Below are 15,774 nucleotides of genomic sequence, written 5' to 3'. Positions count from 1 at the left end.
GCATGACTACACATAGATTTTTAAGTGTTTTTATACCTATAAATATTATCAACTCTATAAACTAACTTTACAAATTTTACTTGCACTTATATGGTAAGATGTTTTCTTTAAGTTTTCCTCTTTCATGGATAGATCGTTTCATGATCGTGCTTTGTAAATGTGTTTAAATTCTTCATATTGTTCAATCTTTTAATCTTCGCACTGACTCTCTCACAAGAAGTGAATCATAGTTTTAAGGCATGTGATTGGCTGCTCATTACTGATGTCACACTTCATGTGCACGTGCTCCATTAACTCAGGATCAAGCCTGAGTTGACAGAAAGTTGATGATCAGCTTCATGGTGCCAACAAAGCCGGATTGGACTGGTTTGGTTTTGTCAACTCAAAACTAATCCTGTAATCCTGAGTTTGTTCAGCCACCATCATGGTACAAGCCCCAGGTTAGCTGTGGAGCATAAGTTACTATGGCGATGAACACTGCAAAAAGCCAAACCACTTTCATGGTAGCTAAAACCCAGAGTTGGCAGAAACTAAACTGAAACTTACCTGGCTAGCCAGCTAAACCGGCTTCAGTACAGGCCCCAGAACATGCACGCAAAAACACACATATATGAACACACATATGGTACAGATATGAATTGGTACTAATGGTACTGTAAAAAGACCCCCCACCCCACCCAAAACACTTTCTCATTGGATCTACACAAATCTCATAAGTGACCTATTTTGAGTTTTCACCAAAAGGTGGAGTTTGCATCTATGATATATAAATTACTGCAAATAATGACATGATGCATGTTTTTGCGAACAATATATTAGACATAATATAAAAATGTATGTGTAGACACACACACACACACCTATATATCAATATCTATCTATCTGTGTGTGTGTGTATAAATATTGTTAATGGGGTAGGGTGGTTAATTATACAAACGCTTTACTAAAAAAAAAAAAGAAAAAAAAAGGAAAAAAATAAATAAATACAGAGTCAGGAAACCTTTGAGAAAATTGTTTATTCCCATAGTCAATGAATTTCATCGATATTTGGGACACTTCACAATAGAGAACTGGACTATGACGATAAGTCAGATAAATCACCTCAGTCTTTGTCTTTCTAAGGTCTAATATTAATAGCACAAATGAAAAATTGTTTTTAAAAAAAAATTAACACCACCAACTTTGGCTGTTATATTTAATTTCCATATCGATATTCTTCCTCAAGCGCTACAACAAACCAGTCTTGTGTTTTAGCCAAGGTGTCCATGGTACCAAAATCTGCATATTAAATGACAGAATAGGGAATGCCTAAAGACCAGTTTGAACAGTGTGATGGAAAATGGACTTTTCTTCTCATCTCAAGCCTGGATTGCACTTTTGGTGCTGTAGGCAAAGTAGTAGACCACAATGCCAATCAGAGCAGCCAAGACCTCCGTGGACACCCAGGGACCATTCCATGCACCCTGCAATTCATAAATACACTGATTAATAAACATACAAAGACAAATCATACAAAAATCAAAGAAAGTAAACAAGTAGTAGCAACACAATCCAATGTGGAGGTATATTTTTGTTAATATAGGTTTACAGGTTTTTCTTAGCCCTTATCATTACACAGATAAGGCGATTGTTGACAATGAAGATTAATATGCATATTTACCCTGTGATCCACATTGACAGAGAACAAAGGCTTGATGGCATCAACATCTTCATGGTTTCTCTGAGCCTGAAAGCATTAACATTTTTATCAGCACCGTTGAATATACAGTCCCATCAAGTGTGTTAAATGGATATTTCACCCAAAAATTAAAATGGTCATTATTTACTCACCTAAACATGTACTCATTTCTTTCTTATGCAGAACCCAAAAAACAATATTTTTAAGAATACTGGTAACCAAACTGTATTGGTGCTTATTAAAGGGGTCATATAATGCTACATTCACTTTTGCAAGTTGTTTGAACTGAAATGTATGTTGGCAGTGTGTGTACACAACCACCCTATAATGATAAAAATCCACCCATTGTTTTTTGTGTTTTTTTAACCTACTAAAATCTTTACCCCTTTCTCAAAACGAGCCGATCTCTGTGTGACATCACACGGACGAAGGCCGCTCCCACGATTGTTGATTGATAGTAGCGTTTCAACACAGACTGCACTGGTGTCTTACCTCAGACCCGCCCTGAGTGAGCTGTCATCATTTGTTTCACCGCTGGAGCAGATGCAGACAAAAATGACTCCTAAGCGATTGAGGTGTTTTGTTGATGCATGTAATAATGAACATTGCAGTAGTCATTTACTCCTGTCATCTGATTGGCTGAAGAGGATTAGGTTTTGTTCTGAAGGGAATGTGCCCTCCATCTACCTAAATGCGTCTATGTTCGCACTAATCATTTGTGATCCAGCTTCACCTCAAGAAGTGAGTACAAGGTTTTTTAAATTAATCTTTGCAAATCGCCTTTCCTAATAATGTGCTAATTAGCAAGTTTCACTATGAATGCGGCTAAAGTAAACAGTCCCTCAGAGAGCAGCTCGGAAGAGAGGGGCGGGGTCAGCAGAGCTCATTAACATTTAAAGGAGAATGACAATACGGCAGGGGTGTCAAACTCAGTTCCTGGAGGACCGGTGTCCCTGCAGAGTTTAGCTCCAACCCTGCTCCAACTCACATACCATGTAGTTTTCAAATAAGCCTTAAATGACTTGATTAGCTGGATCAGGTGTGTTTAATTAGGGTTGCATCTAAACTGTGCAGGGCTGTGGCCCTCCAGGAACTGAGTTTGACACCCCTGCAATACGGCTTGCTCTGAAAAGAGCTGTTTTTGACGGGGTCAAAAAGGTGTTTTTACACTACCAATGAGAAATTTTAACCAAACTATGTTACACACATTTCATTAAGACTCTAAAGAATAATATCAACTTATGGAAAATGGGCATTATATGACCCCTTTAAGTTAAAGCTGCAGTCCGTAAGATTTGCCTCTTTGTCGCCATCTCTGTTTGAAAACCTGGAATTGCAAGCTGCTTGTGGAATTCTCTCACTTGCGTGGGTTGTGAGTTGGCACGGCTCCAGCACGGATGAATCTAATGTTTTGAGGTGAATGTGTGGCTGTCAGTCACCACACCGGTGTGGATGTTTACTGTACTCGCAATCACAGATTCTAGCCTATGTCTTGGAATATATGACCCAAATAAGAATTTTCACCATATATTGCCATCTGAACAAGTAACAAGTCTGTCACATTTGTTCTGACCAGCTGAGGAAAAAAGCATTACCATAAGTCACGCTACCAATGGTGATTTAATCTAAAGATCAGTTAGCTCATATCACATAAAAACGTGCAAAGTATTATTATTGTTATACTTTCTCAAATTATTAATGTTTAACATCAGCATTGCATGACTGAGTAGTGTTTTTTAGCGTGTAGCTTTCAATTTCTGTACAGTCTAATATCTAATTGTCATACCATTCGAATTTCATATTAACAAATTCTTTTAACCCAAAAAGCAAATTATTCTCCCTTCGAACTGGTTCTCTTTAAAATACAAATGTGTGTAATCCCAGGCTATCTGTAATCAGAAGCACATTTAAAACTGAAATGTAATTTAATTCCCATGTGTTTCACAAACACACAATCCTTTCTGGATCACAATCCACCATCAAAATGATACATTTAATTATTCTAGCTGCTGTGAGAAAAGGCTAAACGATCCATCACCTGCAGGATCCTCACATGCTATAGCGTACTAGCCGGGACAACTTCTTTATGCTTACAGATGTGACGTAATAACGCAGTGCCATTTTTTAATTTCCTGCGAAAACCTACCTGTACATCGTTATAAGCTAACCATTGTGAATCGGGCTAAAGTAAGGTGATAAGTTTTGAACACTGGCTGGTTATGTACTTGCTCAAATATTGATTTCAGATCACTTTTAACCAAACAAACAAACAAAACAAAAAAAAGTTACGGACTGCAGCTTTAAGGCATTCTTCATAATATCTTCTATTATGCTTCACAGAAGCAAGTAAGTCATGTAGGTTTAGAATGACATGTGGGTGAGCAAATGATGACACAGCTTTAATTTAAGGGGGAATTACCCCAATCATTCCTTAAATTTACCAACCTTTCTTAGAGTACTGTAAGACTCCTCGTCAAAGAATTTGACCTGATATGTGCCTGAGCTGGCCTGCTTATGAGGAACACTCCATGAGACCTGGACAAAAATAAATCAATAGAACAGTTTGTCACATATGTTTAAGTATCCTACATGTATAGCTTTGTTAGAACACCATAAATAGAGAATTCACATAAAAATGAAAATTCTGTCATTTAGCTCAACCTCAAGTTGTTCCAAATCTGTATGAATTTCAAGTTATTTTGCAGAATGTTGTTACCCAAACAGCTGATGGTGACCGCTATGGAAAAAATACTATGGAAGTCAACAGCTACCATCAGCTGTTTGGTTACCAACATTTTCAAAATTTATTATTTTGTGTTCAGCAGAAGAAAGAAGCAGCTCATACAGGTTTGGAACAAATTATTTTTTGTGTGTGTAACTATCCTTTAAATCCTCTGTAACCTTACCTGGTATTTGCCAACATCTTGGCCCCTGGTCACAGGAAACTGCTTGCCATTGACGTCTGCATACAGAGCAACACTCTAAAAAACAAAACTAGTCTGGTCAGTCCACACTTCTGTACTAATAAAGCGAGTATATATACACATGTAACCGTTAACACACTCACCTGAGCTCCGTTTGCACACGCCAGGCTCAACTCGACGATGAACACGGTCTCGGAGGAGATGAGCGCGTCTGTCGTCGTGTATGAAGACGGAGTAATGACTGGGTCTGTGCAAGTCTCAGCTGAGGAGAGAAAACACCGGTCACCAGTCCTTACGAATAACAGGTTAACTTACATGTCCAGTTTGGTCCCTGAATTAATTAAATTATAAAGGTTTGTAATAGATGACTGTGATAAAACGGAGCTAATTCAATGTAAGTTAAGCTAGCTTGAGACATCTCGATGTTAGCCTGTCTGTCGATAAGAGAAAAGATTGAAAGCCGTGAATGAACGATGTTGTATATCAAACGTTAATTGAAAACTACCTGCACAAAGGCTCAGACAAAGAACCAAAATCGCTGTTATAACTCGCATCATGTTGATCCCTGGGCAGCTGAATCCACCTTCACTCACTCAAACCTGAGGAAAAGACCAGCGCTCGCGTTCACAGACACGTCACCTCAACGGAAGAGCGGCGCGCATGATCAGCGCGTGCGCCTCTGGTGAAAGCCGCCGGTGCTGCAGAGCTCTCACAGACATGTCAAATGATTCTTCTTCTTCTTTGGTGTTTATTGGCGGTTGGCAACCTAGCTTATTGGTGCATTACCGCCACCACCTGGAATGGAGTATGGATCATGATATTTGCTTTTATACTAAATATAAATGAAGATAAAAACCAAGCAAAACAAATAAACAAACTGGAAAATGAAACACAATAAATAAACAAAAAAACAATCAAAACACTATATTCTTTTATATAATTTATTTTCTTTCACAAATTTAATAATATCATCATATATCTTACTGTTTCCCTTAATAGACCTGATAAAGTAAAGTCATGATGTTTTACTTTCTTCAATGATCGAATAAGATGACGTCTCTCATTGATATATTTCCTACAATGGAGTAGTACATGCTCAACTGTTTCTTGTTGGCTACAGTGTATGCATTCCCCAGTTGGGTGTTTTCCAATTTTATATAGTGTACTATTAAGTCCAGTATGACCTATTCTCATCCGAGTTAGGATACTTCCTTCTCTTCGATTCCTGCTCTCCCTCCTCCCAGCACCAACTTGTTTTTGTATATTGTATAAATGTCTACCTGTTTCATTATCATCCCAATATACCTGCCATACTGATTGTGCATATGTTTTTATGAGTACTTTAGCTTCTGCTTTACTTAATGGGACCTGAAAATCTACTTGCTTTATTCTTAGAGTTTGTTTAGCCAGAATATCCACCTTCTCATTTCCTTCCACACCAACATGAGCAGGAACCCAAATGAAACGTGTAGAAATACCCATAACTTTCATATTATACATCTTACAGAATATCTCATTGATAATATCCATCCTAACTAATGACCAAGTGATTATTTAATATAATTGATGTTAATATTATTATTACATCAAAATAATCGCACTTAAATAAAATGCTACAAAAAATACATAGAAATAGTTTTTCCTATTAATATTTCTTTCCTATTAAACCAAATATAAAATGTTGGAGAATGAGGGGCCTTGAAGTAAAAAAAAAAAAAAAAAAAAAGCATGAGAACCACTGCTGTAGAAACTATTTAAAAAGTTAGGAAGACACCCCAAAAGTAGCTGTAATCTCCTGAAAGATTGTAGAAATTTTAAGATGCATTTTCTAATTGGTAATGATTGCCACAGCTGCATTATGATTTTCCACATCCCATCATTAATACTTTTAACCAACTGGTCAAGAGGTTTAATTAAAATTCAATTAATATCCATATTAAAACTCAAGTTTTGTTAAATGTTTTGCTTGTGCAAATTAACAAAAACATAAAATAAATTTCACTTGGTTTGCCATTTATAACTATTGCATTAGAATTTCATTTGCAAATATTAGTATATATGTGATTAAATAAGATTTGATTTCATCACTTAATCAGCATATCATATAATTCAACTGAAATTTTTAATTTGCAGTGTTAATATTATAAAAATATATTATAATAATATAAAAATAATTAAATAATCTTTGATCAAAATAAAAAATCATGGATAAAATGGATATTTTGACATTTGCAAAAGATTACAGTTCATAGTTTTTAAGTTACTTTAAAAGATTTCAGTTAAATATCCAAAATTGACCAAAACCAATAAAAAAAAAAAATCTCTAATCTATTGGTTATAATAAAATAATTATTTTTGTAAAATCTTGACTAATGCCTTATTCAGCTACTTTTGAGGTTTTTCATAAATGTAAATGATTTGTAAGTACACAAAGTCTTCTGCTGCACATACAGTATGTGCTTGACAAAAGAAAAAGTATTCATATTCATACTTTTATTTCTTTAAATCTCTCCATAACAATAGTCTGTACAAAGTTCTTGTGTTTTTTTTCATATTCACTTTGACTGATAATACACAATATTAACACAGGCGGGCATGAATCCTCAAGTGTGCATACATCCAGAGAAACAAATACCACAGGTATACAGGAAACAACGTCACTGTCAGATGTGTGCAGACGTAAAGCAGACGCAAACATTCACACGTGCAGTACATTACACTATGCTGTCACAGAAAGGCAGTACAGATAAGCTTTTTTTGTAAAGAGATACACACACTAAGTGTACAGAAACATGGTGGCTGCTCTATAGCCACATGATAAAAACATCTGCTATCTGTCTACTTCAAGTCAATCTGCAGCAGGATTAAATGGTCAAAGTCCTTAGATGGGTCTTGTGTTCATGTTTCTAGCATGTTTTTGATTTTCACTTCTTGATTTTTGTTGTTGTTATAGTTCACTCAGGTGTCAAGAGATCACCTGAATATCTCTTCCTCTCACTGTATACAGTCCATGACGTGAATCTGCAGGGTGTCCATGTCTGGAGCCTTGTACATACATTTGGGACAGCAGAAATCAGGCAGCCCGTCTTGATCTTCATCTCTTCTGCGTGCAGATGGAGTTTGGGCTGGATTGAACATGGCTGCTCCTGCGAAAGGTGCTTCAAAATCAAAAATTTCAAGTTGAGACCCCAAACATGTTCGGTAAAGATTAATATAATATGCTACAAGACATAACTGTTGCATTTGCCATGTAGTCAATGAAACTAACAACAATTATATTAAAAACGAAGGAAAGAAAGTACATGCTGTAGTTGATACAGACTCTGAATGAGGTGTTTACCGGCTGGAGGAGGTGGGTGTGGACGAGGCCTGTAATCCTCCAAATGTCTCTGTTGCATCTCTTCAATGCGAGCTCTGTGAAGAAACAATATTCACATGTAACTCTTGGACATTTGGAGGCTTTTATAAGCAAATATTCATTCAACACAATTCATTTCAATTTAATTTGATCAATTCACTGGCATACCATCTGATTCAATTGACATTACTAATATAAATATTATAATAATACAAAAATTAGCTACTTTTTGGTTTTTAAAGAAAACCTAAAAATTTAAAACCATTACTTTAAATGCTACAAGTGAATTTAGGCATCAGTACAGTACAGTGTACAGTATAAAAAAAATTTATATTCATTTTGAGATCTGATGAAGATTAAAGTTAATGTTAGTTAATGGGGTGATAATATTAAAATTTTTGAGTGATGTATCGTATCATTTTTCAGATCAGCAAAAAAGTTTTTATCTGTCTAAGAGCAGTATTCAGATTAAAATATAAAAACACTGCATAGTATAAATTAAATACAGATTCATCTTTGTTAAAGCTACTAAACTGATTCAGTCAAGAGCAGAGAGTGATTTTCTCTTTTTATTTATTTATTTTTGATTAATGACACAGATAGCAGCATATAAATTAGGCGGCTGTGGCTTTATGAATTAATATAATGATCCACATCCGATTTCCTTCTCAACTGTTTACGGGTACTTACATCACAACCAACTGTGTTCACGAGGACACTCAAGACGGTATTTTGAGAAATTTGTGTGTGTGACCGTTCAAGCAAAGAAGATGTGAAAGAGAATTTGGTGTTTTAATACTCTCTTTTGCATCTTCTTGCACTTGAATGGTTTGCTTGAATGTTTGATTTTGGAAAAACTTAAAAACACTTGCAAATTATATACTTTCACTATATGGTGGTTAAACTTTGATATTAATCTGCAAGTCACATGCCAAACCACGGGACCTGGTCCATACAGATTACGGATCAACTGTGATTTAATAAATAACATTATATGATAGAATAGGTCATCTAAATCTAAAAATAAAGGAAATTAGCAATTGAACATCCAATATGACCGATATCAATAAAATGAAAAAAAATCTCTAATAACGTTCAGTAACATATCATATAGTAGTCACTGTGTCCATCTCTTTTCCTACCTTGAGGTTCCTTCTTGCTTGAGTCTGTCTATCTCAACTAGTGCCTTACTCAGCTCCTCCTGCAACTCTTCCTTCTTTTGATTGAGTTTCTCTCTGGCTTCCCTCTCAGCCAGGAAGTCCATCTTATAGATCTCTGCCTGCAAAAATAAAATGTGTGATTGTGTTTGTGTTATGCAGCATGCACGTTGAACATGTATTTATAAGAGGCTAAGACAAAGTGAGCAGAGAACTGTAACATGAGTGTGCAGGTGTTATATTTACCTGAGCGTTCAGCACTGGTATAGTCTCTAATGCAGCTCTCAGCTGCTCCGTTTCCTCCTTGAGTTTATCAATGAGATCCTGTTTCAGGGCCAGAGCTTTCTCAGCCTCTCCTAACCTGTTAGCTAGAGTATCTGCCTCTCCACTCTGAAATGGAAATTACCACATGTATGCTTTCCCGTTAACAAATTTAAAGTGCGAACCATGCACTGACCTACTTTCAAAAGTGCCTACCACAAACATCAAACAGTCAGTTTTCTAGTTTTGGAGCATTTAAATTAAGACTTGGGTCAATGAGCATGTCCACTATAAAGAACAGAAAAAAAATATTTTAAAATGTAGTTCATAAAGCAGATATTTTAAGTATTTATTACAAATATCATGAATTATTAATAAATGTTTATTTAGGCTTATTGACTTTCAAACACAATCATGAGGATATGCATGGGTTTTATTGATATAAATTTACTATTATTTTTTTTTTTGTATGTTGGTTGCACAATATCAGCGTTAGTGCTAATTTAAACTAAAATTATAACAAATCGCTTCCGATAACTGAAAAATCTGAAATAAAATGAATAAAACTTACATGAAAAATTCTAAATGTTGCCCTGTCATCTAACTGAAATTAAATATGTTCAAGTACAATAATTAATAAAACTAAAACTGAAATAGAGAAAGCAAAACATTACAAAACTGTTTGTTTTGATAACCAAAAAAGAAAAAGAAAATCATAAACAGCAGCTACCTACCCTGTGATTGGCTTGCTTGTCACTTTTGAGTTTTTTGTCATAATCCTGAAACAAACATGTGTATGCATGCTGGAGCTGGGCCAGCTTCCTCCTGGAGGACGAAGAGCAACAGGAATTGTGGGTTACTGTTACAACCATAACATTGAAAAAAGGAAGCTGCGTTTGATACAGGGTTCTCCATCCAGCTAAACTCACCTCTCCTCCACTATGACGAGTCTCTCGTTCTTCAGTGCAGTTTCTAGGTTCTGTGTCTGCAGTAAAAGATTGTCTACTGTCACACTGTGCTGCTTCTTCTGCTGCTCCATGTCTCTCTCTAAAGTCTGCAGGCGTTCGGTCTTCTTGCCCAACCTGGGAGATCAAACAGGTCTTGTACACACAGCTGCTGAATCTCATACACAAACACATTCACAAGGACGAAGAGATTCACTCACTTATCCTCTAAAATTCGTCTCTCTGCTTCACTTTTCTCCAGCCAATTTTGTCGTTCATTCAACTCACCAAGAAGGGACGTGACCTGAGCTCTCAGAGCTTCACTATCCTTTGTCAGCTACAAACACAAAGATGATGATCACTCATCCCAAACTCCTGCAAATGCTGCCGCAGCTCAGCATAGAAAGAAATGGCATTTGCATACTGAATCACAGGTTGTGTCTGCATTTATGTACCTGTACAAAGTCCTTCTCCTTCTGTTTGAGTAGAGCCTCATTTCTGTCTCTCTGAATAGAGCTCTTCTGAAGACATTCCAGTTTCTCCTGGAGCTCCCTGTACCTGCATCACAGAAAAGACACAAACAGGATTAACCGTCCATCTTACTGCAGTTCACCACCAAACGCACCAATTCATTCCTTATCAGTAGTTTCTACATTTTCTACATTTTATCAAATCTTAAAATAAAAAAAAAAATAAAAAAGTCACCACAAAAATTGAAGTGTGAGGAATACGTAATGACCAAAATGTTAAATCAACATTATATTTTAGCTTCTATAATATACATGCCTATAATTTGCCTAGATGCAAATTTTGGCCAACAATGAGATTTTTTGTGTATGTTAGGAACTCGTTTGCTGCATTTACTGCATTCACTATTCGGTTTAACTCCAATAAAAAAAAATAATAATAATGCCAATAAATACTTTTATATTACATTTTTATTTCTAAAATCTATGAATAAAATAATAAATACACAAACTATTGTTCAAAAGTTTGGGTTCAGTAAAACGTTTTGATGTGTTTTAGTGCTGTCAAACGATTAATCATATTATGTGCGTGTGTTCTGTGTATATTTATTATGTATATATAAATACACATACAATATATATTTTGAAAATATTTACATGTATTAACATCTCTATATTTATATTCATATAATTTATATTATAAATAAACATTTAATATATAAACATGACATTTTTCTGAAATGTATACATGCGTGTGTGTGTATAAATATTATATATATTCATAATAAATATACACAGCACACATACATATATTATGTAAACAAAAACTTTTATTTTAGATGCGATTAATCGTTTGACAGCACTACTGTGTTTAAAGGTGTCTCTCACTTATGCTCAATATGGCTGCATTTATTTGATCAAAAACAGTAGAAGCTGCAATATAGTGAAATATTACCATTTAAAACTTGAATTTTCAGCAGCCATCGCTCCAGTCTTAAGTGTTGCATGATTCTTAATTTGGTGCACAAGAAACAGTTGTGCTGCTTAATATGGGGGGGAAAATTTGAAACCTTTTCTCTTAAATTTTTAAGTTAATTTATAGAAATCTTCTGTAATATTATAAATGTCTTTACTGCCACTTTTAAACAATTTAATGGGTCCTTGCTGAATAAAAGCATTCATTTCTTTATTTAAACTTCTGACTTCTGAAGAGTAGTTCAAACTTCTGAACAGTAGTCTAAATGAGAAATGTCAAATGTCAATGATGCTAGTGCATCTGTCTCATTCCAGTCACAGACACAGTGTTCTTTCAACACCAATAAGAGGAAGGACACGCGAGCGCACACACACAGTGAGATATAGTTCCCCTCACCTGCCTTGTGTAGCCTGAAGCTGCTCAGTTAGTTTAGCCAAGTGAGAGCTAAGCAGACACATGATCAAAACAGAAGACAGAAAAGAGAGATTCCAAACCATTCACATTAAAAGAAAGGAAGCGAAGCACTTTGAGATTTATTACAACACAATCCAAGCATGCAGAGTTGAGGAAGGATCACTGTCAGCTTTTACAGCCTGCAGGGAGAGAGAGCAGTGTAAACTGAACATCTGAGAGTACCTTTCTGCAGGAACGGTGAGCACGCATGCCTGCTGGACTGACTCTTCAGTAACACCACCATTCTAATAAAGAGAGGATTCATCAATTATCAGAAGTTAGATAGATATATAAATACCGTTTTGACATTTCTGTTTAAAGAATCCTGAAATAAATATATTAAAACAAAATATTAAACAGCACAACTACTGATATTAAGTAATATTTCCTGAACACCAAATCAGCATAATAAAATTATTTCTGAATAATCATGTGACACTGAATACTCGAGCAATGGTTATTTTAAATTGTAATAATATTACAGTTTTTACTGTATACTTGATTAAATAAAAACAGCCTTGGTGAACATATGAGACGTCTTTCAAAACATTAAATAAATCTTACTGACCCCAAACAGTAGTGTATATAATTTAGAATTAATCTTAATAATAATTTGTATAATTTTATAAATGCAGTTAATATGACCTTGTATTAATTAAGCAATTACTTGGAAGTCTATTACACTGTAGAATTATCTCAAAAAAAAAAATGATTAAAGTGAAAAGGTGTTGGACATTTTATTTGTGAACTACCCATATAATATGTCTAATTGTATCAATAAACAAATGGAACATAAGTGCTCTACCTGACTGAGTTTGGAGCGTAACTGCTCTACAGTGGTGAGGAGATTTTCTCTCTCTTTCTCATTGTCTGCCTTCTCCTTCTCCAGCTCCTCATTCCTCCTCCTCAGTGTCCTCATGCCTTCCTCCAGCTTCTCTTTGTGGCTTTTCAGCAGTTTCAGAAATTCATTAGAGCCCTCAGCAGGCTGAAGTGAAAAAAGATTTGTAAAGATGAAGGCACAAATACTTAAAAAAGAACCAACTTGATCTTTAGCCATGTTTGGATTGTACTTTAACACAGTGAACCAAGAGGATAAAACACACCACACCCAAAAGAAGCAAAGCAGATCAGCACTCAATGCTGATAAAGTTTTATTATACAGACATTTCACATATTGACATTTACGGTAAATTACCAAACTTTGAGGCATTGTGTGTCTGTCAGCGTCTCCTTCAGCTCGGTCTGTCAGTACAGCTTCATTTAATACCTGTGTATTGAAACAATAAAGGAAAGCTTTAATTCAACGAACTGACAACTTTATGCAAGTTCCAAATGCTTTACAAAAGCACCTACTTCTGGTGAGTCCATGAGGACATTCTTCTCTACATTAGTGCACTTCAGATCTTGGTCCTGGCCTTGATTTCCAGTCTCTTTAGAGATGCCAACACTTGGACTCTCTGTTTGACTGATGCTGTGGTTGAGCTGTCCCAACAGGCTCTGGTTTTCCTGTGCTAGTCGCTGCACTAAAGCTCTGGCCTCACGAAATCTACAGCTCAGGAACTCGCGCTCCTCTCTCGACCTCCTTTGCCACCCCTCCATCTCTTCACATCTTTCTTTGAGGGCATCATTGCTTCGCTTTAGAGCCTCTGTGGAATGTTTAGAGTTGTTTATGCATTTTTTTTAATGTTCTCAATGGGCAATGAATCTGGCATAGACAATCTCTTAAGTCTCACCTCGTAGCTGATGATTATCTGTTATGAGTCTATGGACCACTTCATTTCCTGCTAATTCAGGAGGGACCCCTATAGACCCCTGTGAACTGGCCATCAGTGACCCTTGACCCCTGGCACCTACAGTCTCCTCTCCAGTCAGCTCCCACTGCAGAGTACAACCACCTGAGGGCTGCGGCTGGACCATGATCCTGAGAGAGAACACCAGCCAATAATTAACATCTGGAGCTCAGAAACTCAATGAATTTTACAGTTGTTTGTGATTGTTGGATAAGCATATTGAATCAGTTTTTAGTGATTGCTGCAGCAAACAATGAGTCTTTATTAAGTGCATTTACAGTATTTATTAATCTTTGTTAGTTAATAAAAATATAACTATTCATTGTTAGTTCATGTTAGCTCACGTCCATTAAATGATATTAACAGATACAACTTTTGATTTTAATAATGTATTAGTAAAAATTGAAAATACACAATATATTATTATTATTATTACTGGAATTTGTAATTGTGCCATTACATTTATGCACTGCAAATTTATTTTCATCTGTTTTGGTCTATTAAATGTTACACAGCTCACTTGAGAGTGAAAGACTGTAGAGCTGAGTAATAATGCAATCAATAAAGTTAATAAGAATACAACTGTTATTTGTTACTTCAATGTCAGCTCAGGTCCATTTTAAATAATATTAACATAAAAATATTAAAATCAAAAGTTGTGTAAGTAAATGCTGAATTTAACATTAAGTAAGATGAATAAATACTAAAGTATTAAATGTTTTTCAGTAAGTTAACTAATGTAGCCTAGTTAACTAATTTTAACTAATTTTACAGCATTACCAATAACGATTATGGACTTATTTATTTTTTTTTTTAAACAATATTATTAATTTCTATGTATTTTTCAGTGCTGGATTATATTTTATTATTAGTTATGATATTTTAAAAGCTCACATGAAGTTTAAAAGTCTAATGGATGAATTGAGGGTTTTAATAACGGTTTCACTTTACAACAAGGGCTAAATGGGGCGATTCACTGAGAAGTCTGCCCTTAACAACGCAACAACTAAAATTAAATAATCACTCCAATCACAAAACATAATTTTTCATTCCGTTTTATGATCCCTTTCCCTTCAAAAAATTGTTTTTCTGTTTCTCAGCGCGGTGTTGATTCAAAAGACAAACACACACTTCAAAAACACTGTTAAATATAATATTGTGCTGACATTTAATTCTTATCGACATGTTTATTTTAAACAACTTCTCACATCTTCTGAAAAACAAGATTCAATGTTTTGTTGACAGGTTTCTGACAGACGTCCTGAGCTAACGACACGACTAGCATCAGCGCATTTAAAACCCTAAAACATTCAAAACCACACACTAACACGAGTCAAATTCATTAGACATACATCAGTTATGTAGTAAATACATAGGAGGATGTAATAGGAAGTTAATTACTACCTTTTTAAGCCGTTCACAGTGTTTAACTAACTGCGCTAACACAGATCCACTGTCTGTCGGTCTTCCGCCAAGGAAACACGGCCCGGTTTACAGTCAACCATAGACGCTAAGGTCGGCAAACATCTTCGGCCTCACCGAGCTGGAAAGTCAGAATCGAGTTTGATCAAGTGAATTAAATAAAAATGTCCAGAAAAGCTCGGACAGGTACAGACTGTCGAGGAATTCCCCCTCGATACTTCCGCGCTTCATCACACTCTGAACTGTTTCCGGGTGGGGGAATTATGGGAAGACAAAATAGAGTAAAAAGTCACGAGGAACTTCAGTGTTTCTGTTATTACCGAGACAAAACTTTTGATGTCCTC

General features: G+C 35.6%; 2 protein-coding genes across 3 annotated transcripts; both read right to left on the bottom strand.

Moving 5' to 3' along the window:
• Positions 1-998: 998 nt before the first annotated feature.
• ssr4 (signal sequence receptor, delta) lies at positions 999-5,317 on the bottom strand. The gene is made up of 6 exons (XM_058763465.1): positions 5,108-5,317; positions 4,746-4,864; positions 4,585-4,659; positions 4,124-4,213; positions 1,661-1,726; positions 999-1,463 (listed from the first exon to the last, which is right to left on the bottom strand). The coding sequence occupies exons 1-6, from the start codon at positions 5,157-5,159 to the stop codon at positions 1,359-1,361; spliced, it is 507 nt and encodes a 168-aa protein (XP_058619448.1). The 5' UTR covers positions 5,160-5,317; the 3' UTR covers positions 999-1,358.
• Positions 5,318-7,080: 1,763 nt separating this feature from the next.
• ikbkg (inhibitor of nuclear factor kappa B kinase regulatory subunit gamma) lies at positions 7,081-15,675 on the bottom strand. 2 transcript variants are annotated; one of them, XM_058764479.1, is made up of 15 exons: positions 15,413-15,675; positions 13,952-14,139; positions 13,572-13,864; positions 13,414-13,485; positions 13,024-13,203; positions 12,402-12,463; positions 12,162-12,209; positions 10,778-10,880; positions 10,544-10,659; positions 10,308-10,460; positions 10,113-10,203; positions 9,364-9,507; positions 9,103-9,239; positions 7,943-8,016; positions 7,081-7,760 (listed from the first exon to the last, which is right to left on the bottom strand). In XM_058764479.1, the coding sequence occupies exons 2-15, from the start codon at positions 14,133-14,135 to the stop codon at positions 7,597-7,599; spliced, it is 1,821 nt and encodes a 606-aa protein (XP_058620462.1). In that variant the 5' UTR covers positions 14,136-14,139; positions 15,413-15,675; the 3' UTR covers positions 7,081-7,596. The 2 variants fall into 2 exon arrangements, with proteins under 2 accessions (XP_058620462.1, XP_058620464.1); XM_058764481.1 differs by lacking the exon at positions 12,162-12,209.
• Between the last annotated feature and the right edge of the window lie 99 nt (positions 15,676-15,774).

This window comes from Onychostoma macrolepis, chromosome 23 (assembly GCF_012432095.1).
Source record: "Onychostoma macrolepis isolate SWU-2019 chromosome 23, ASM1243209v1, whole genome shotgun sequence".
NCBI lineage: Eukaryota > Metazoa > Chordata > Actinopteri > Cypriniformes > Cyprinidae > Onychostoma > Onychostoma macrolepis.
This window is presented reverse-complemented; position numbering and strand designations above follow the sequence as displayed.

Coding starts and splice junctions, on each gene's coding strand:
- ssr4 (XM_058763465.1), bottom strand. CDS start 5,159: ATGATGCGAGTTATAACAGCGATTTTGGTTCTTTGTCTGAGCCTTTGT. Junction 4,660..4,745: donor CGTGTGCAAACGGAGCTCAG/GTGAGTGTGTTA, acceptor TTTGTTTTTTAG/AGTGTTGCTCTGTATGCAGA. Junction 1,727..4,123: donor CTTACAGTACTCTAAGAAAG/GTTGGTAAATTT, acceptor TAATGCTTTCAG/GCTCAGAGAAACCATGAAGA.
- ikbkg (XM_058764479.1), bottom strand. CDS start 14,135: ATGGTCCAGCCGCAGCCCTCAGGTGGTTGTACTCTGCAGTGGGAGCTG. Junction 10,461..10,543: donor AGACGAATTTTAGAGGATAA/GTGAGTGAATCT, acceptor TTGATCTCCCAG/GTTGGGCAAGAAGACCGAAC. Junction 7,761..7,942: donor ACACCCACCTCCTCCAGCCG/GTAAACACCTCA, acceptor TTGATTTTGAAG/CACCTTTCGCAGGAGCAGCC.